The sequence below is a fragment of the Sminthopsis crassicaudata genome, chromosome 1 (assembly GCF_048593235.1).
Source record: "Sminthopsis crassicaudata isolate SCR6 chromosome 1, ASM4859323v1, whole genome shotgun sequence".
NCBI classification, from domain to species: Eukaryota; Metazoa; Chordata; class Mammalia; order Dasyuromorphia; family Dasyuridae; genus Sminthopsis; species Sminthopsis crassicaudata.
This window is the reverse complement of record NC_133617.1, coordinates 46792325-46810235: the sequence shown is the minus strand read 5'-3', so window position 1 is coordinate 46810235 and position 17911 is coordinate 46792325. Positions and strand designations below refer to the sequence as shown.

At 55.1% G+C, this 17911-nt stretch overlaps 3 protein-coding genes across 12 annotated transcripts in view; 1 reads left to right on the top strand and 2 right to left on the bottom strand.

The window, feature by feature from the left end:
• The first annotated feature begins 362 nt into the window (after positions 1–362).
• PRR36 (proline rich 36) lies at positions 363–7404 on the top strand. 2 transcript variants are annotated; one of them, XM_074300942.1, is made up of 6 exons: positions 363–610; positions 2361–2620; positions 2988–3048; positions 3527–3669; positions 3831–6512; positions 6608–7404. In XM_074300942.1, exons 2-6 carry the CDS (start codon positions 2362–2364, stop codon positions 7066–7068), a joined length of 3606 nt encoding a protein of 1201 aa, XP_074157043.1. In that variant the 5' UTR covers positions 363–610; position 2361; the 3' UTR covers positions 7069–7404. The 2 variants fall into 2 exon arrangements, with proteins under 2 accessions (XP_074157043.1, XP_074157037.1); XM_074300936.1 differs by lacking the exon at positions 363–610 and adding an exon at positions 708–1385.
• Positions 7405–7495: 91 nt separating this feature from the next.
• On the bottom strand, positions 7496–12176 carry LOC141561443 (uncharacterized). 3 transcript variants are annotated; one of them, XM_074301039.1, is made up of 5 exons: positions 9158–12176; positions 8760–8885; positions 8501–8643; positions 8184–8349; positions 7496–7716 (listed from the first exon to the last, which is right to left on the bottom strand). In XM_074301039.1, the coding sequence occupies exons 1-5, from the start codon at positions 9213–9215 to the stop codon at positions 7511–7513; spliced, it is 699 nt and encodes a 232-aa protein (XP_074157140.1). In that variant the 5' UTR covers positions 9216–12176; the 3' UTR covers positions 7496–7510. The 3 variants fall into 3 exon arrangements, with proteins under 3 accessions (XP_074157140.1, XP_074157130.1, XP_074157120.1); XM_074301029.1 differs by having other exon boundaries at positions 7581–8349; XM_074301019.1 differs by having other exon boundaries at positions 7581–8643.
• A 94-nt stretch (positions 12177–12270) lies between these two features.
• The window catches only part of EVI5L (ecotropic viral integration site 5 like), a 60987-nt gene continuing 55346 nt past the window's right edge, over positions 12271–17911 (bottom strand). For 3 of the 7 annotated variants that reach the window (XM_074300953.1, XM_074300963.1, XM_074301005.1), the window contains 5 exons: positions 17597–17752; positions 17209–17355; positions 16932–17027; positions 16726–16821; positions 12271–15251 (listed from right to left, as the gene is read on the bottom strand). In XM_074300953.1, coding sequence (XP_074157054.1) covers positions 14973–15251; positions 16726–16821; positions 16932–17027; positions 17209–17355; positions 17597–17752 — 774 coding nt within the window. In that variant the 3' untranslated portion in view covers positions 12271–14972. Of the gene's footprint in view, positions 15252–15739; positions 15841–16725; positions 16822–16931; positions 17118–17173; positions 17356–17596; positions 17753–17911 lie in introns of all 7 variants that reach the window. The other 4 variants (XM_074300974.1, XM_074300991.1, XR_012488057.1 and 1 more) reach the window with 3 other exon arrangements.

Here is a 17911-nt window from a genome sequence, read left to right as displayed (position 1 = left end):
AATGTTACATTCATATTTCTCTTGTGGCCCTTACTTTATTATATAGTTCTGAAAGAACTAAGCTTATAGAGACATTTGGAATTAGAAGGGACTTTAGAGAGCCTTAGTCCTTCTATTTTGAAGATGTGGAAACAGAGCTGAAATGCCTTGCCAGTTCACAGAGCTAAATAGTAACATGCGCAAATCCAACGTGCTTTCTACTCCTCGGTGGTCTCCCTCTCTCGATCTCCCCTTCTCTTTTACAAAAAATCACGTCTCCCTCCTTCTCTCCCTCCCTCCCTCCATCCCTATTCGCGCCTTCTTCCTCCCCCCACCCCCACCCCCCAAGTCCCGTCCTCCCTTAGGGGTAGCGCCATCCTTTGTCTTTTTAGAAGGTGGAGTCTTGGAGAGGAAGGCCCTGGATCTTAGGTCCCTCAAGAAGTCTGGGCAGGACTAAACATCTCATTACCCAGCCCCGGGTGGAGATATAGATTCGAGAGTCCAAATGTGGAGGGATACTCAGCATGAGGATTGGTCTGCCCACGGGAAAATAGACCAATGGAATACTAGTCCCACCCCCAACCTGTCCAGAGCCCAGCCTGTCGGTTTCCTAGAGCACAGGAGAGGCCAGGTAGGTTGAAGTGAGAGGAGGGGTAGCTTGGGGCTGGGGGGACAGGAGGGCTTGGATGGGGTGGGGTGATAGTATATAGGATTGACGAAGGCCGGGGGGGGGTGAAATCTAGGGGGGAGAGGCCATTTGAGGGGCACCGGAAATCCTCTTTCCTCCCACTCCCCATATGCTCCTTCTGGACTCCTGGAGGCAGTTGTCATGGAAACAGCCCCTTAAAAAAAGATCCCCCAGAGATTCAGCCCCCCTCCCCCGTCTTTGCTCTTGCTTCTCTCCTCCTGTCCCTTTCTCTCCTCTTTCATCCCGTCTCCCTTCTGCTTCCAGCCTGTCTCTCTGGCACTCTGCGTTTTCTCTCCGTTTGTCCGCCTCTCAGCTCTAGCTTATCCTATTTTTTCTTCTCAATTCCTCTCGCCTTCCCCATTCATCCCTCTTTCCTTCTGTCACCTCCTCTCTCTTCCATCTCTATTTTACCCCCTCCCCCATTTCCCTTTGGCTTGTCTCTCCGCCCCCTTCTCCATCTCTTCCTCAGTCTCCTCGGCGTTAACCCGGGGCCTCTGGGCCCTACCCTCTCCTGCGTAGTCCCCTCGCTAGCCGGCCAAGGCTGGGGCAGGGGGCGGGGTGGGGCGGGGCTCTCCTGTGGTCTCCTCGCCCCCAGCCCCCTCCTCTTCCTTGATCTCCTCCCTCTTCTCCCCATTGCCCTCGGTGCGTCGTCCAGGCCCGACTGCAGGGTCAGGCCCTCCCGCGGGGACCCAGGTGTTCCAGCTGCTCCAGGCTGAAGGTGACTGAGAGATGGGCTTGGGGGGGGGGGGGGCGCCGAGCAAGCGAAGCAGGTGGAGGGGGAGGGGTTGAGAGGCGGGGACTTCGGCGGTCGCGCTGGGCTCTTTGTCTCCATTAACTCCTTCATGGCAGTCCCCCTTCATCCCTCCTTTCCGCCAGCAGGTGTCTGGAATCAAGGTGTGTGTGTGTGTGGGGAGGGAGGGGGAGTGTGAAAGGACAATAGACAGATGCTTCCCTCGTCCCTCCCCCCCAATCACACCCAGACTCAGTCGTCACCACTGGAGCTGAAGACAAGACCAAGGCGGTCCCCCCTTCCCTAAACTCTCCATCTGCTTGAATTTCCGAGGGTTTCTGATCCCTTGCCCCTTCCTCTGGCCTAGTTGGAAACTCGGTTTCCCGTAGTCTTCTCAGGGGTTGGATGTGTCCAGGCTGAACACTGAGACACAAATAGCATTTGTACTGGGGAGGGAAAGCTTTTTCTATCCCTCAGATACTAGTTGAGGAGGGGGAGGCGGAGTAGGGATCTCAAGTTTGTGAGTGGGACTGGAGAAGGCTGTGACTGGGTCTCTGGAAACACTGGGTGGCTGGGGATGGGGACCTGGATCCTGGGTGGTGTGGCCAGGACTCTCCTGGCACTTCAGGGGTTTGGTAGGCAAGATGGTGCTAATCTCTCTCTAAGCTGTGGGGGGTGGTGGAGGGGGAGCGGTCCCATCTGCCATCTAATTCCCTCAGAACCTGCTGGGTGTCAAGAGGCTGGTTGCTATAGGATGCACACAGGAGAGCTGAGAACGCCTATAGTGTCCCCAGCTGGTGGGAGAGGCAGGTATCTGAAGAGGATACAAAAGAAGTCTGAGGATCGAGGGGCTGAAAATGAACTGGAGAGTTAGGTGCTGGAAAAGGCAGAAGAGAAGTGGGAGGAGGTGCTGGTAGGTCTGCAAGGCAGGCTGGGATGTGTCATTCTCTACCTTTGTTGCAGGATGAATACTGGAGCTAAAGCTAAAACCGGGGGAAGGGGCCCCCCAGCTGCCCGCCTGCCCAGCTCCACAGTGCCAGGGTCTCTCGGGACTCCTAAAAGATCAGGGACAGTGCCGCCACGAGCTGCTGCTGAACCCAGAGCTGTGGTGAAGAGGCCTTCCGGGGAGCCCACGGGACGAGTGGCACCTGTCCCCAAAGTGGCCACAGCCGTATCTGGGCCCCCAAGAACCAGCAAGACAGGCCACAGTGTTTCTAGCACAGGTACAGGGGCCCCAGATCTTTTTTCTTGATCCCTAGCCCCAAATCCCAAGACTTTAAACCTGCCCCTTGCTTCTTGACTCTTTTGATCCTTCTCCCTGACAATGACCTTGAACTCTACTCTCAGCTCCTGCTTCTACTGATGGTTCCTCCCTCTTCTATTCCTTCATTTCTCCAAATGTCAGAAAGAGTAAAGGGAGAGGAATTTGGGGCAACAGACTGGATGGCTCCAGCTTCCTGGTTCTAGGCCCCTGGTCCTAGAGCATGGCCTCCCTGATTCATTCCCTGTCCCCTTCTAAAAGGGTGTTTAAGGTGATATGGGAGGACAGAGGAGATCAGGATTGAACTGACCTGGAGCTTCTCCCTGTAGTGCCCAGGCAGCCTTTGGTGAGGAGAGCAGAACCAGCTCCAGGTGCTGGCCAAGCTTCCAGGTATGGCTTCCCCAAGAATGTCCCTCCTCAGGTGGGTATGACCCATTTCCAGATGGATCCACTCTAGATATGACAGAGCACTAGGCATAATACCTAGATGTGATCCTTTCTCTGGTGATTTCCCTTCATGACCCTTCCCCAGATAGGACCACCTGGCCCCTCTTTGGTATTTCTCTTCTCTGGGCCGATCCCTTCTCCAGATATGGCACCCACTCTCTATGTGAACCCTCCCCCAAACTGGTCCCACCTTCCCTTCCCCAGATATGCCGGTCCCCGGGTTGGTCTTCCAGGCTCCTAGGCCCTCCCCAGGTATAGCTCTTCTCAGGGGTGAGCACATCACAAATTTATTTTACAACCTTAGATGAAAATGGATACAAAACATCAGCTTGTGTTCAGGGAAGGGGGCTTGCCCTAGAAAACTCTGGGGAACCCAAGCTAGCTCTCTTTGTATGACCTCGGCTTTCTTCTCTCATCTAAGATCAGGGCCTGAGAGCTCCAGAGTGTCCACTGCAGCCAAGCAAGCCCGCTCTGCCCCGGTGGCATCTGGAGCCAAGTCTAAGACACCCCTAGCTTCCACCTCCACAGGACGGAACGTTGCGGCCCCAGCAGAGGCCAGGAGAGGTAAGAGGATGGGGGATGGCGATGGCACCGAGTCAGAGGATGCGACCAGGGAAGGAGGATGCCCCCCCTCAGTCCATTCTAATTTGCCACTAGGTGCAGGTGAAGGGCAGGAGAGGAAAGGGACTCTCCCGGAAGTCTTTACTCTCTCCCATCTCTTCCAGATACTACGAGACCAGCTCAGGGAGCACAAAGCTCAAGGGCTGGGCTCCCTGGGTCACGGTTGGCTGGAACCTCAGAACCCGAGCCAGGGTCTCTGCGAGCTCCCCTCAAATCCAGGGCCAGGCCCTCACCCCTGCCCAAAGCCACAGCCCCCAGAAGAACGCCCAAGAGCCCTGGGGACCCTGTCTCCAGCCCAGCCTCTGCAGCCAGGAGGAAGTCCAGTGAAGGTTCTCCTGGGCTTCCTTCTCGCCTCCCTGGACCCACTCGTCGCCTGGACAGCGCCTCTGCTGCCTCCGGGGCCCAGCCCTCTCTTCAGGCCCCGCCCCCGACCTGCCCAGTCCTCAGATCCAAGGGTCCCTCCTTTTCCTCCACACCCCCATCTAGGAGAAAAGACCAGCAGGCTTCACCCCTAGCCACACCCCCTATACAAGCTCCTCCCCCTTCATTGCCTACTCCCCCTCTACAAAACAATTCTCCTCCCACATCTCCCCAGCATGCCCCACCCTCTCCTTTAGTCAGACCCACAAAACAAGCCCCTCCCTCTCTAACCACATCCTCTAAACAAGCTCTTCCTTCGCCCTCGGATACATCCTCTCAACAGGTCAATTCCTCTCAGTCCACATCTCCCCAGCAGACCCCACCCTCTCCTTTAGCCACACCCGCTAAACAAGCCCCTCCCTCTCCCTTGCCTATACCCCTTCCACAAGTCAATTCCTCTTTGTCCACATCTACCCAGCAGATCTCCCCCTCTCCCTTAGCCACATCCACTGAACAAGTTCCCCCCTCTCCTTTAGCCACACTCACCAAACAAGCTCTTCCCTCCCCCTTGGCCACACCTCCTCCACAAACCAATTCCTCTCCGTCCACATCTCTGGAGGTCTCACTCTCTCCTTTAGCTACACCCATTAAACAAGCCCCTCCCTCTCCCTCCACCACACTCACTAATCATGCTCTTCCCTCTCTCTTAGCCACACCTTCACAAAACAATTCTATGTCTACATTTTCCCAGCAGGCCCCACCCTCTCCTTTAGCCACACCCTCTAAACAAGCCCCTCCTTCTCCTTTGGCCACACCCTTTCCACAAGTCAATTCCTCACAGTCCACATCTCCCCATCAGGTCCTACTCTCTCCTTTAGCCACATCCACTAAACAAGCCCCTCCCTCTCCCTTAGCCACACCCTTTAAACAAGCTCCTCCCTTTCCTACACAAACCAATTCTCTTCCCACATCTCCTGAGCAGGTCCCATCCTCTCCTTTAGCTACATCCACTCAACAAGCCCCACCCTCTCCCTCAGCTACACTCCCTAAACAAGCTCCTCCTTCTCTCTTGTCCACACCCCCTCTACAAACTAATTCTCTGTTCACATCTCAGCAGGCCCCACCCTCTCCCTTAGCCACATCCCCTATACAAGCTCTTCCCTCTCCTTTGGCCACACCCCTTCCACAAGCCAATTCCTCTCTGGCTACATCTCCCCAGCAAGCTTCACCCTTTCCTCTAGCCATGGGTTCTGCCTCAGCCACATCACTTCCTCGGGCTCCTCCCTCTCTGACCACAGCTCCTCAAAAGGCCCCACCTTCTCCTTCCTTAGCCACATGCTCCCTTCAGACCTCAAGCTCTCCAGCTATACTTCCTCCACAGGTTGCTCCCTCTCCTCCGGCCACACCTATCCAGGCTGCTCTCACTCCTATCAATTTCCCTCATCAGAACTCACTCTCCCCTTTAGCCACACCCTCAGAACAAAGAGCTGACTCTCTCCTGGCCACGCCTCTTACTCAGGCTCCACCCTCTCCCTTGTCCCCACCCATTCCCCCTCGAGCCACACCTCAGGATCCATCCTTGTCATTAGCTACACCTCCTTACCGGGCCCCTCCCCCTTCTCAAAAACTCTCCATTTTAGCCACACCCTCTCTACAGACTCCTCCCATTCCCTCAGACCCACCTTCTCCTCCCTCGGGTCCTCTTCAGTCTTCTTTTCCTTTGGCCTCCCCCCCTCCTCAGGCTCCTCCCTTCTCTCCAGCCTCGCCCTCTCTGCAGGACCTTCCCTCTCCCATAGCCACACACTCTCAACAAGCTCCATCCTTTCACTTGGTTCCTCCCTCCCCGCCCTTGGTCACCCCGCCTCTTCAGGCCCCTCCCTTGCATCTGGCCACGCCCTCTCCTTCTTGGGATCCACACCCTTTGCAGCCTCTCTCTGTTGCTCTGGTCTTGCCGCCTCCTCCCTCTCCTCTAACCACGCCTCCTCTTCAGGCCCCTCCCTCTCCCCAACAGATACTTTTGGTGCAAACTCCTCCCTCTCCCCTGCCCATACCTCTCATGCCGCCCTCCTCCTCTTCACCGGTCACCGTCCCTGTGCCAGGCCAGCCCCACCTGCAGAATCCGCCTCCTGGGGAATTGTCCCTTCCCGAGTCTGTCCTGTCCTTGGGAGCCTTGGGTGGGGAGCTGTCCAGAAGCCCTTCCAGCACTCTGAGTGGCCCAGACCTTGCTGGACACAGCAGTAGTGCCACAAGCACTCCGGAGGAACTTCGAGCCTATGACAGCGGCCCCGAGATTGGGGCCCCAGCTTCGCCCCCGCCCGATCCTGAGCTTGAACTTGCTGCCTGCCATCCTGCTGCCTGGAGCCGGCCAGGGGTCCCAACCAGGAGCCCCTGCACCACCACCCCTCGACTTACCCATGGGGTCCCAGGTAACCCAACGAGGGGGCAGGAGGACAGGGGCTGGAGGAAGAGGGCAGCTCTTTGAAGAGGGGGTAGGGCTCAATCTTGTGCTTCCTTCCCATAGGGGAACCACTACCCTGGTCTCCGTTGGCAGGGCCTCCTGATGGTCTGTCCACGATCTATGAGGCAGAAGCTCCGGAAACGGCATTTGGATCCCCACGCAGAGATGTACAAGATCAGGAGGAAGAGGATGACCAGACGGTGGAGAAGATGCCTGCAGCGCCTCGAGGTCCCAAGCCAGCTAGAGTGGGTGAGCTGCAGCTGGGAGCATTGCAGGCCAGCGTCGTACAGCAGCTGCTGAGCCGGACGCTGCTGCTGGCCGCAGAGGGACCGGGGGGAGCCCGGCAGGGACCTGGCGGGGGCCGCCCAGCTCTGAGTGAGGCCGAGCTGGGCCGGTGGGCAGAACTGCTCTCACCGCTGGATGAGTCCCGGGCCAGCATCACATCCGTCACTAGCTTCTCCCCGGATGATGTCGCCTCGCCCCAGGGAGACTGGACTGTAGTGGAGGTGGAGACTTTCCACTGAGCTGCCCTTGTCCCATCCCGTCCAAAGGACCGTGTGCCCTCTGAACTCAAGGCCCAGCCTGTTGATACCTGCCTTTGGCCTGTTGTCCCACCTGCAGTTCCACAGCAGGGGGAACTAGGCAGAGGGAAAGTCGGGCCGAGTTCTGGCTTGCTAGCATCCTTCCCTCTGAGTGGTGGAAGGCCTTGGCCTGACCAGCTTCTTGATCCCCACGTGTTGTATGTGTGTATGTTGTAGTTGCCATTGCTGGTTTGCTCCGTGACCTCTGGCTTCCATGGGTGCTGTGCCTGTGTGTTTTCTGAGGCCGGTTTAGTTTGTAATAAAGATGAGTCGGCGGGGCGGTAGCTGCTGCTTTAGGGGATTGGGCGTCTGAGACTTTTGGGTCTGGGGACCCCCAAGTCCTGCCATCTGCTGCTGGTTTTGGTGGGCAGGTGGAGAAGGGGGATTAGGGACAGTTTTCTCCCTTCCCGCTGGGGCTCAGGACCCCCAGGGAGGTGCCGCGTGACTCTGTGGGGCAGGATTCCTGCAGGGCGGGGCACTGGGGCCTCCGAGGCAAGGGCCGGCTCAGCCCGTGCTGCCGACGGTGAGTGAGCAGGTTGGAGCTCTGACTGAAGGATTTTCCGCATACTCCGCAGTGATGAGGCTTTTCTCCTGCGGAAAGTTAGTCCGGAGCTTGGCGTAAATGGGGAGCTGGGCAAGGATCATGTGGAGGGGGGCGGGGTGAAGAAGGGGCAGTACAGAGGCATCGTGGTACACGGGTAAACCAGTGTCAGAAATGGGGAGTTATGGGAGTATGTTGATGGGGAGTCTAGGGGGGAGATGCAGAATTCAGGTGGCTAGTCGGTAGGGAAAATGAAGGCAATGGAGGCTCCTAGAGGGGCTGGAGGAGCCATGAGGATGACTAGGAGGCCTGGCCGAAATACCTCTGGGGAGAGGTGAGGCTGACCACGAGCTGGGCTCCCTTCCAACTTCCCTCCCCAAGGGCTGGGGCCGGCTGGGAGGCGATGGGGCGGGGCAGGCCCCCAGCCGTTTTCCCCAGACCTCTCGGAGTAGGGTCCTGCAGCCGGGCTGCTTGCCCCTCTCCCAGCCCCTTTCCTCCTCCTCTTCCCGGGCCGCACCGGTGTGGGTAAACGTGTGCTTCTTCATGTCGGATTTCTGGTGGAAGCGCTTGGCGCAGAAGGGGCAGGGGTGGGGCCGCGTGCCCGAGTGGATAAGCAGGTGTGTGGACAGGGTGGAGGAGCGCCGGAAACTCTTCCCGCACTCGCCGCACCGGAACAGCCTCTCCTGGGGGCAGGACGGAGCCGTGGAAGGGGGGCCAGGCCGGGCTCCCTCCGCTCCGTCCCGTCCCCCCCAGAGGCAGAAACACGGGGCTGGGGCGGCTGCGCAGTAGCGTCTGTCCCTCCGCCGCCCCCGCTCCCCAGTCCTCCTGCGTTACCTTGAATTGGCGAGGGGGCTGTGCTGTGGGTGGCGGCAGCGGAAGGTGGGGCTGCAGACTTGGGGCAGTAACCGCTGTGGCAGGCTGAGGCTGGGGCTGGGGGCAGTGGCCATCCCAGGCGAGGCCGGCCGGCCCCTGGAGCCCTGGGGTTACGTCAAATGACTCCAATCACTGAGGTGCCAAAGGGCGACCCCTCCCACTAGAGGCCTGAGCCCACGGGCCTCCAGCTGCCGCCTCCCCTAGCCCAGGGGGGTCTTACCAAAGACGTCAGCCTCTGCCTGGGCAGGGGACCCCCGGGAGCAGCCGGCTTCGGGGCTGGGGGACGGGGGCCTCCATGTGCCTCCGAGGCTCCCCACTGAGAGGGCTGGCTTCCCTGCAGTAAAGCCTACACAAGAAGACTCATCATTCTTTGAGAAGTGTGAGAAAACCCCGGCATCTAGTCTCTGACTCTGCTGATGTAAGGTGTCCTGTCACCCCTCCCCCATCCTTGCCCCAAACCGGTCCGCGGCTCTTCAATTTTCCCCTGTCCTCACTTTCTCAGCTCCGTGGCCTTTCCCTCTCTCCACAACTTGGGCGCCTGGTACCCAGATCCTCCATGAGAGCCCTGCAGAATTCCGGAGCTGGGTCTCTCAGAAAGGACAGGCCATACATACTTACCAATCAACTTTTTTCTTCCAGAGGTTCTTCTGCTTCTTACCAGGAAGGATCGAGGCATCTCAGGGGCTACCCCTCCCCGAGGGGAGGAGGAGAAAGCAGACTAGGATGGACACCTCAACCCCCTTGAGTCCTCCAGAGGGAGGTTTTAGTTTAGATCCACCTGGAGTCTTCGGGAGCTGTCAGACATTCAGATGTGCCTTGGATGATGGGAACTAATGAAAGTGGAGCAACAGGGTGCCCTGGGCCATTCCATCTTCTTCCTCCTCCCCAACCCCAACATCCTGGCACCAGCTTCCTCCGGGTTCTAAAAAGAAAGTGGCTATGTTGGGGGCCTGTCCTATCTTTTCCCTGGTCCCTCCCCATATTCCTCACACACACAACCACTACCACCATGGAACACACTAATTGAGCTCCTGCAAACTGATTCCTTCCCAGAAGGAATGATGATCCATCTCATCAGAACTGAGCAGGAGCCAAGGCAGCCCCTCTCCTCCCTGCTCCCCCCACACCATTCTTGGGCCTCAGGGGATATGGGTTTACTGTAAGTCCCCACAAAGAGAAAGGACAGATAGCTCAACCCAAAGATCCTGGTCACCTCATCTACATCCACACGTTTCCCCTTACCTGCCACACTTTACAGCTAATCTTACTTCCACATCAAAGGCTAGCTTCCAGCCTTACCTCCATAAAGTCTACCCTGGCCATTCCAACTCAAAGCCACAGGCTCAGACCCCCCTTAGACTCTTTGGAATCTGCTGTAAGAATCCCAGAACCTCAGAGCTACAAGAGATGTCAGAGGCCAATTGGTCCAGTCTGCACATGAGCACAAACCTATTCTTCAACTTCCCTTATAAGTGGTCCCCCAGTCTCTAACAGGAGGCAGCCATTCCTCTTGGAGAGCTCTAGGAAGTTCTTAACCTTAACATGGATTGATTTCTTTGCAGCTTTCACTCCAGTTCTGCCCTCTAACAGCAAATTGACATCTTCAGTTTGTCACCCACACCACGGTCATTTCCCTTTGTGGTTTCTGTAGTCCCATTTCACCCACCAATTAATTCTCCGTGTAGATTAATAGAGTTGTTCACAGCCTTCTTAATATACAAACTGCCCCCCTTATGTTCTTTTTGGACAAGATATGCTTATCCAGGGATGAGAGATTCCCGTCCTGATTCCCAGCTCCCTAAGTCTCAATGATACCTATGAGGTTGTGTTTGTCGCTGCTAAAATCTGTTGCTGACTCTTGCTCAGAAATAATTTTGACCTTTTTTCCTTATAGAAAGCACCATTCTTTGTGGCATAGTGGGGAGGGGGGGAAACTCAATTTAGAGCCTAGAGAACCTATGCTTTTTCTGCTTCCATGTGATGGAGCAAGTCACTTCTTAGGGCCCTGTTTCCATCAGTTGAAGGAGGGCATCGAGATGGTTTCTAGTATTGCTTCCGAATTTACAAGCCTATAATTACAAACTCCATATCTTTTTATGGCTTGTATATAGGCATTTCTTCTTTCCTGTCACATTTCTGTTTGAAAACTGTGTTGCTCAGGTTACTGAGCCCCTCATCACAACTGTTTCCCCAGTCCTGGGAGATGCCCTGATCACAAGTCCATCTTAAGTCCTCCTGGAAGGCTTTCCAGTACAGTTTTCTGTGGAGGACTTAAGGAAAGACAGGGATAAGAATTATACAAGATGGCAAGGAGGTTCTCATCAGATCCACTGACAGTCTTCAGGTCTATATCATAGACTCATTGTGGGACTGAGAAAGACCAAGATTTGAATTTTCACCTTGGCCTCAATTTCTGAATTGGTGAAAGGTGGGGATAACACCAATATTTTCTATTTCACAAGGTTGGTTGGGAGGTTCAATGATGTGTGTGTTTAAACACACACATTTGTAATATTTTGTGTATTTTTAACATGAATATCAATTGCTATTTTTTAGAAATCTGAAACTACTAACAGTAAAATTACCCATGACTTAAATCCTTGTTTCCTGCCCAGGACATATCTGGCCTATTGCCCCAGTCTTCTAAAACAATCTCTTTCTAGTCTTTCCCCTCAGTATTTCATCTACTGGATCCCTCTCCCTAAAGTCTAGCTCTTGCCATATCATTCTCCTTTAAAGCCTGCGGATCTCCCTATCCCCAGAGGAAAAACATGAGGTGCTCTGTGATGTTCCATATTTACCTTTCTAGCCTTATCTCTCATTGCTCTTCATGACTCGTCACATCACTCTACTTCCACCCCATCACCCAAGATAACACAGAGATTCTTACCTGCTGCCTTTGGTTTTGCAATTTCTTTCCCACCTCTCCAATTAACTAAAAGTCTACTCTTCCCAAACTACTTTGTCTTACCTCCTCCTGGAATTTCTCCTGTCCACTCCACCCTTGGTAGGCTCAAATACAAACTTCCTCTGCTTCCTATTTTTCCACGTGTCTTCTCCACTCAGTTAAATTGTCTGGAAGCTATTTCGGACGAGGAAGGGAGCCTTATTCTCCCGTAGTACATCATGTTGGGTGACTTTGATGACACCTACTCACACATAAGTACCCTCCTTACCCCACCCACACATCCTCCTTCACACCCACCCACACAGAGCACTAACACAGACATTTCCCTATCGAACACACATCTCTCCACAACCGTCACCGTCTACCTCAGCCTCCAAGGGATCTCGCCTCACAAACCCTCTGTTCATTCTTGCCAATCTCATCCCTTCCCAGTCCTTTAAAGCCACAATGAAAGCTCCATTTAGCAATCCAGCAATGGGATTAGGATGAAATGAAGAAAGGCTTTTTTCTTGTTTGGGTGCCAACCCCTTCCACATTGTGTCCAATTCTCAGGATTTTTTTTTTTTCCCCAAAAACTCCTCCCTCCACGGCCATATTCTGCCTGAAAGTGTATCCCCTAGTATTTCAGGATAATGAAAGCAACCCTCAGTTTCTGTTGCTCCCTTCATGCTATCTGTTGTTAAATCAAGGACTGAGGAAGGGAAAGAAGCCCAAGTTTAAGCCATGAAGCTCAGGCTTTCCTGATCAGTCTTTATCTCACTTTGCTTTAGTCTCTTCCAACAAACTCCACCAACCTCCCCCCCCCCAACATCCTGCCCACCAATTCTAAGACCGTGTAAATATGCTTTATTATTTGTCTTTCCAACCTTGTGTGGAGACACATGGGTTTGTACAGGCAGTGTGAGGATGGTGGTGGGCAGAGGGGGGAGGTGGAGGCCATACACTTACACCTGACAAAACATTGCAGAGCAGGCCAGATACCTGCAGAGTACCAATCGCCCTCAACTACTTCTGGTCTCAGCACAGGGACAGAGCCAGTGGGAAGGGATGCTGTGTATGTGAGAGAAAAGGGACGGAGTCAAGAGAGTGGGAAACCTGCCCCACAGGGGCTTTCCTATGAATTAAGTATAGATCAGACTATTTGCTTCTGATGTCAGCTAAGGGGCAGGGACAACTGGGTCAGGATCAGGGTCAGGAGATAGCTTTGGGAGCACCAATGTGGTGGGCTGCCCTGGAGCCATAAGCCCTCAGTGATTGGGGGAGGACCAGAATAACAAGGTGAGAGGAGTGAGAGATGGGACAAATCCTCCTGCAAGGACAAAGAGTAACACTTAGGGTATAGTGTGTGTTTGAGGGGAGCATGCCCCCAGAGCAGCTTAAGTAGACACTTCATGGATTTTGGCACCTAAGTTCTCAAACTCAGCAAACAGAGCCCAAAGGGGAGGAATCAGGGATGAAATGGAAGACCAGAAGTCTTATTCTTCAGTGAATATGGCACTTCATCCTCCCATGGCCACAGGCACGGATTCTATAAGCAGGTTCCTAGGGCAGGGCCTACCAAGGAAACATTCCCACTCTTCTTTGCCCAAATTCTTTCCCCTCCTAGGTGACTTCTGCTGGGTTGGTAAACCCTCTTGGAGTGAATATGGAGGATCTAGAGGGGCACAGATGGGTGCTGAATACTGATACTGCACTGCAGGGAGACACAATCGGGATAAGACACTCCAGTGAAAATCCTCCCTCCCCCTCAGCCTTTCCATCTGGGGTCTGGTCACCATCTGGCTGTGAGGAAGCCCGGCAGCACCTTTAATGTTGGCAAAGAAAAGAGACACCAGGAAAATCTTAGAAAGCAAAGTGCTGAGTGTAGGGGAAGGCTGCTCCGTGGGGGGGCTAAGCAGGCTCTGGATGGTGAGGGAGCTCCAGGGTCTGGGACTAGAATGGTCAGAAGGTGCTCTTTTCTACCTCTAGCAGTGGCTAAAGCAGTTTCTCTCTCAGCTTCGGAGCCACAATGAGGATTCCTCCTTCCCACCTGTGGCCCAAAGAAACTCTCCTCAGCCCTCCGGACACAGCAGCTTACTTATCTGGGACGTGACAGGTGGGTGGGTGAGATGCTGACAATTAGCAGATGCTTCTAAACATTCCCTTAGATATTTGCTCCCCAGACTGGGATGACTTTGGTTTTAGCAGAAAAAGAGCCTGTTCCTCCAAGGGCACTGACCCAGGTACTGGCTTGGCTGATGGCAAGAAGGGAGTGGTGGAGGAGATACAATATGGTCAGAAAATGGAATTGGCACAGGGAGGAAGAGGCAGCTGCTAATGGAAGGTGCAGCGCCCAAACTGACCGGGACCCGCCCTAACCCTGTCTCCTATTCCAAGGCCAGTCCCCCCACCTCAGGGGCTAAAAGGGAATGGCCTGGGAAGGAAGCAGGTAGGAGTGGAGAGCTTGGACATGCCAGGGCCAAAGAGCTCTGGAGGGAAGTTACCACCAAAGGCCTGGCAAACAGAGGAAGTTGGGGGGCTTGTACATTCTGTATCTTTAAGGGTATGAGCCAGCCTCTTGTGCCAGCCTGACCGGAGGAGGCCATAGCTCAGGGGCAGCTGGTGGTCTTTTACATCACAGAAAAGAGAATCCTATTCTTGCTTTGACACTAGGCTACAGCCCTGGGAGTCCTATGAGCATGATCCATCTGCCAAGACCTGGTCTCTTTTTTTTTTTTCTCAGGAGGGAATCTTTTGCTCTTGATTCCTTTGTCAGGTCTGCTAATGGCTGAATCTCACCCTTTCCCCAATTCCCCCCATCAACCCCCAAATGTGGAGGTGCAGAACTGGCAGCTGGGGACTTAGTTAATCTGAAGCACCTCTCCAAGGATGGGGTGGGGCAGGAAAGTCTATGTGTCCTTAGCTCTCAGTCCCTGGAGAAGACAACCTAGTCCTGGGAATGGAGACAGAGAAGAGAGCAGTTCCCACAGAGAAGGCCAGTCCTGATCATTGGTCCTCTACGTCCCTCCTTGCCCCAGTGCCTGTGCTGCTCTCTTGGGAGGGAACGGCAGTGCTTTCTGGTCCTGGGCAGTCAGGGATGGGGGAGGAGAACAAAACAACCCTCTTGTAGATAAATAAATAACACTGGGAACAATCAGAAACTCAGAGACCACAGAAGTGTTCCAAGGGGGAGGGGAGCCTGTGACTCTCAGAGTCTCCCAGTCCCTGCCTTAGAGAACCCCTGAAAGGAAGGAGGATGGTGGGAGCTGGGAAGGGAGCCACAGAATGGAGCTGAGTTTAAATACAGTGAATCACAGGTGCCCCTGGGAGAGGGCAGTGTAGACAACACTCAAGGTAGATGTTCTGATGCACTCTGTGGAGGGGCAGGCACACCCAGATGTGCCCCATTCCCCCTGGTTCTGGTAGGGAGGGAACAGCCCCTCCAGGAAGAACGCTGAATGGAGGTTGGGGAGAGCCTGCCCTCCTACCCCCCGAACATGAGAGGTCTGGGCCCCAGATGGGGCGGGCCAAGGAGACAGTCATTCCTCAGTTACCCAGGCTCTGGCCATAGGAAGGGGCCAGCTCATCAGCTTCGCTGTCCGTGCTGCCCTCACTGTCCTTGGCGGGGCGGTCTAGTCGGCGGAAGAACCGGGCATCTCGGGGGGAGAGAGGATACAGGGCGTCCTGCAGAGCTGCCCCCACCCCCACCCCCAGGAGCTCCTCATCGGAGGAGGGCAGAGAATCCTCATCCAAATGACGCACCAAATGGAGGCTGTCGAATGCCAAGGGGTCCTCAAATGGGGGCGGGCCCTTCAGTAGCCGAACCTGGGAGACATGGAGAGGGAGACGAGATTGAGAAGGAGATGGACAGGAGGGATCCATACCCATATTAGTGGGGAAAATAAGCTGTGGCCAGGATGAGATGGGAGATAAAGGGGATGCTAAAGAGGACCAAAGGGGATGAGATGGAGGAAACAAAGGAGATGACCAAGGGATTAGGAAGGGAAACAGAAAAGGGAGTGAGCAAGACCTCCTGCATGGCAGAGGGCCACCAGGAGAGGAGAGATGGCTCTTAGGTGGAAAACACAGAGCAGTAGGAGGTAGTGGGCCACTGTGGCCCCCCTCCCCCCTCCCCAGCAAGAAGGCTGTTACTGGATTTGAGGGAAAAACCAGGAGCCGGATTGGGGAAGGACTAATGGGGATCAGGCAGAGGGCTGGTAAGGTTCCGAGGAAAAGGTCTTCCACCTTAGCCCAGCCCTGCTTCACCCAGACACCAGAGCCTGAAGGGGCGGCTCTGGGGGAGGGGCAGTTACCCTGGGCTCTGATACGGAGGGGTGGCCTGTGGGAGCCTACAAGTCCCAGCATGCAGTGCGTCGCCTCGGTCCAGCTGCCAGCCTGCCCAGGGTGAGAGACTCTGCTTGGATCAAGACAAGAGTTATGGGGCAGGGAGCTCCGGCCCTGATGTGGGGCCCACGAGTGGGCCTGAGACACCAAGTACAGCCGGGGAGCCCATACTTGGCAGTCCTGCTTCTCGACTTCCCTCCTTTCTCCCTGTGGACCTGGACCCCCTCTAATGGGACAGCTAGCACCTCTCCCAGCTCTTTGGGCACTAATTTTGGCAGGACCAAGGGCTCTGTAGGAGGCCAGCTTGTAGAACGGGGATCTAGAGAGAGAACAGTTGGGACATGTTTCCTTCTCTGTCTCGCTCTGCAATTGTAGGCCCAATCTCGTATCTGCTCTAAAGTCAGTAGGAAACTCCTGAAACAACAGCAATAAATGATGGAAGATGGCTCCTTTAAGCTTTCACCTCCATTATCTCAGGTGATTATCATACTACTTCTGGGGGGATTTTTACTCCATTTCACAGATTAGGAAAACTAAGGTAAGAAAAGAGGAAGGGTTTTTGTGCCAGTGGCCATCGGCTGAGACCACAATTCCACTTTCGGGCCTATTAGGCCAGGGCTCCTGGGCTTAGGATGCTGGCTGTTTTCCGTGTGAGTCCTGCTGTGTGCCCCCAGGTAGTTAGACATGTCAAGAATGCTCATCTCAGGGATGGTCTGATGTTCTCTGGTGGGCTACAATGGCACTCTCTTCCTTTCTTAGCACAGCATCGGGGAAAGTTGCCAGGCAGTCCAGGGCCCTGGGAATCTCTTCTCTGGGCACATTAGTTCGTGCCCTGGCCTACAGGTGGAAGGCCTGCCAGCATGCCCAAAGAGGGAATGGATGATTTTCCTTCTTGGAATGCCAGCCGGTGAGGAGCGACTAAAGAAGTCACAGCCTGGCCCAGCCTAGAACTCACCTCGGCCTTGAGTTCGTCAATCTGATCCTTGAGCTCACGGATGTACTGGGAGGAGTCGGAGTGGTTGAGCTGTCCCTGGATCATACCTTCTTCTCTCTGTAAGACAAAAACGTGCCCCCTCCCAGGTCACGGAGGAGAGGACCGCAGGGACGAAGACTGCCCCCCCCCCCAAGCTCTCCTCGTGGATGGTGCCCTCTGACCCTCACCTGAATCTCCAGCTCTGCGATCCGCTGCCTCATCTCTGCCACAGCAGCCATGCTGTCTGCCTCCCTGAGCCTTACTGCCATCACCTCCTCCTTGCTCTGGAGGGGCAAAAGCAGCAGGAAAGCACAGGGAGCTGACTCGGGGGAGGGAAAGATGAAGGAAGAGAGGGAGAGGGGCGGGATGGGGGCCTGGCAGCCTGGGTTGGAGGGCAGGCCCTGGAAGATGGGGAAAGGCTGCAGAGCACAGCTTGGGGGTGGGGGCTAGAGGGTGGGGGCCCACCTTACACTCAGCCTCAGCATGCTTGCGTTTGCTCTCACTCAGTTGGGTCTGCAGGCCTTTGTTCTGAGCCACCAGGTAATGGAGCTTTTCCTGCAGGCCCGCACTCTCTGCTTCTACACGGTTCAGCAAGTTTCGATGGATCTGGTCCTAGGAGGAGGGAAGTCACCAGCAAGTGACCAAGGGCTCAGGCAGTGCAGGGGGAGCTTAGAGCCAGACAATCAGGTGACCTCTGGCCTGTAACTGACAAGGTGCGGGGATGGCACAGCCCAGTTGGGTTCATGAGGTTGGGCAGGCGGATGGCGTAAGCTTGGCAGTGGGGCAGGAGGAGGGTACAGGCCAGGGAAGACAGGGTCCTTGCCCATTCCTCAGGGTGGGGAGGCCCTCTGACCTGTGTCTCCAGCTCCACCACTCGCTGCCGCAGCTCCCTTCCTTCAGCCAGAGCATGGGCCTCTCGCAGCCGGACGGTCATCAGTTCATCCTGTAGGTCACTAAGGGCCAGTTTCCGGGGAGACTCCTTCCATCTCCCTCCCCGGGAGAGGTGGGCCTATCCAAGAGGGAGGAAAGGGTTTTAGAGCCAGGAGAGACCTCTGAAGGGAAGATCAGCCTCCTGGAACTTCCATTCATCTTTTCGAGTGTGAAATGGCTCTTAATCAGCATCTTTCAAATAAGACCAGAGTCCCATGTCAAGAGTCTTCTCCCTGCC

What these genes read in the sequence shown, in the direction of transcription:
- LOC141561443 (XM_074301019.1), bottom strand. Translation starts at nt 9,215, where the DNA reads ATGCCTCGATCCTTCCTGGTAAGAAGCAGAAGAACCTCTGGAAGAAAA. An exon ending in TGGAAGAAAAAAGTTGATTG is followed by an intron (nt 8,886 to 9,157) that starts GTAAGTATGTAT and finishes CTTCTTGTGTAG; the next exon opens with GCTTTACTGCAGGGAAGCCA. An exon ending in GGCAGAGGCTGACGTCTTTG is followed by an intron (nt 8,644 to 8,759) that starts GTAAGACCCCCC and finishes ACGTAACCCCAG; the next exon opens with GGCTCCAGGGGCCGGCCGGC.
- PRR36 (XM_074300942.1), top strand. Translation starts at nt 2,362, where the DNA reads ATGAATACTGGAGCTAAAGCTAAAACCGGGGGAAGGGGCCCCCCAGCT. An exon ending in GGTGCTGGCCAAGCTTCCAG is followed by an intron (nt 3,049 to 3,526) that starts GTATGGCTTCCC and finishes CTCTCATCTAAG; the next exon opens with ATCAGGGCCTGAGAGCTCCA. An exon ending in CCCAGCAGAGGCCAGGAGAG is followed by an intron (nt 3,670 to 3,830) that starts GTAAGAGGATGG and finishes CATCTCTTCCAG; the next exon opens with ATACTACGAGACCAGCTCAG.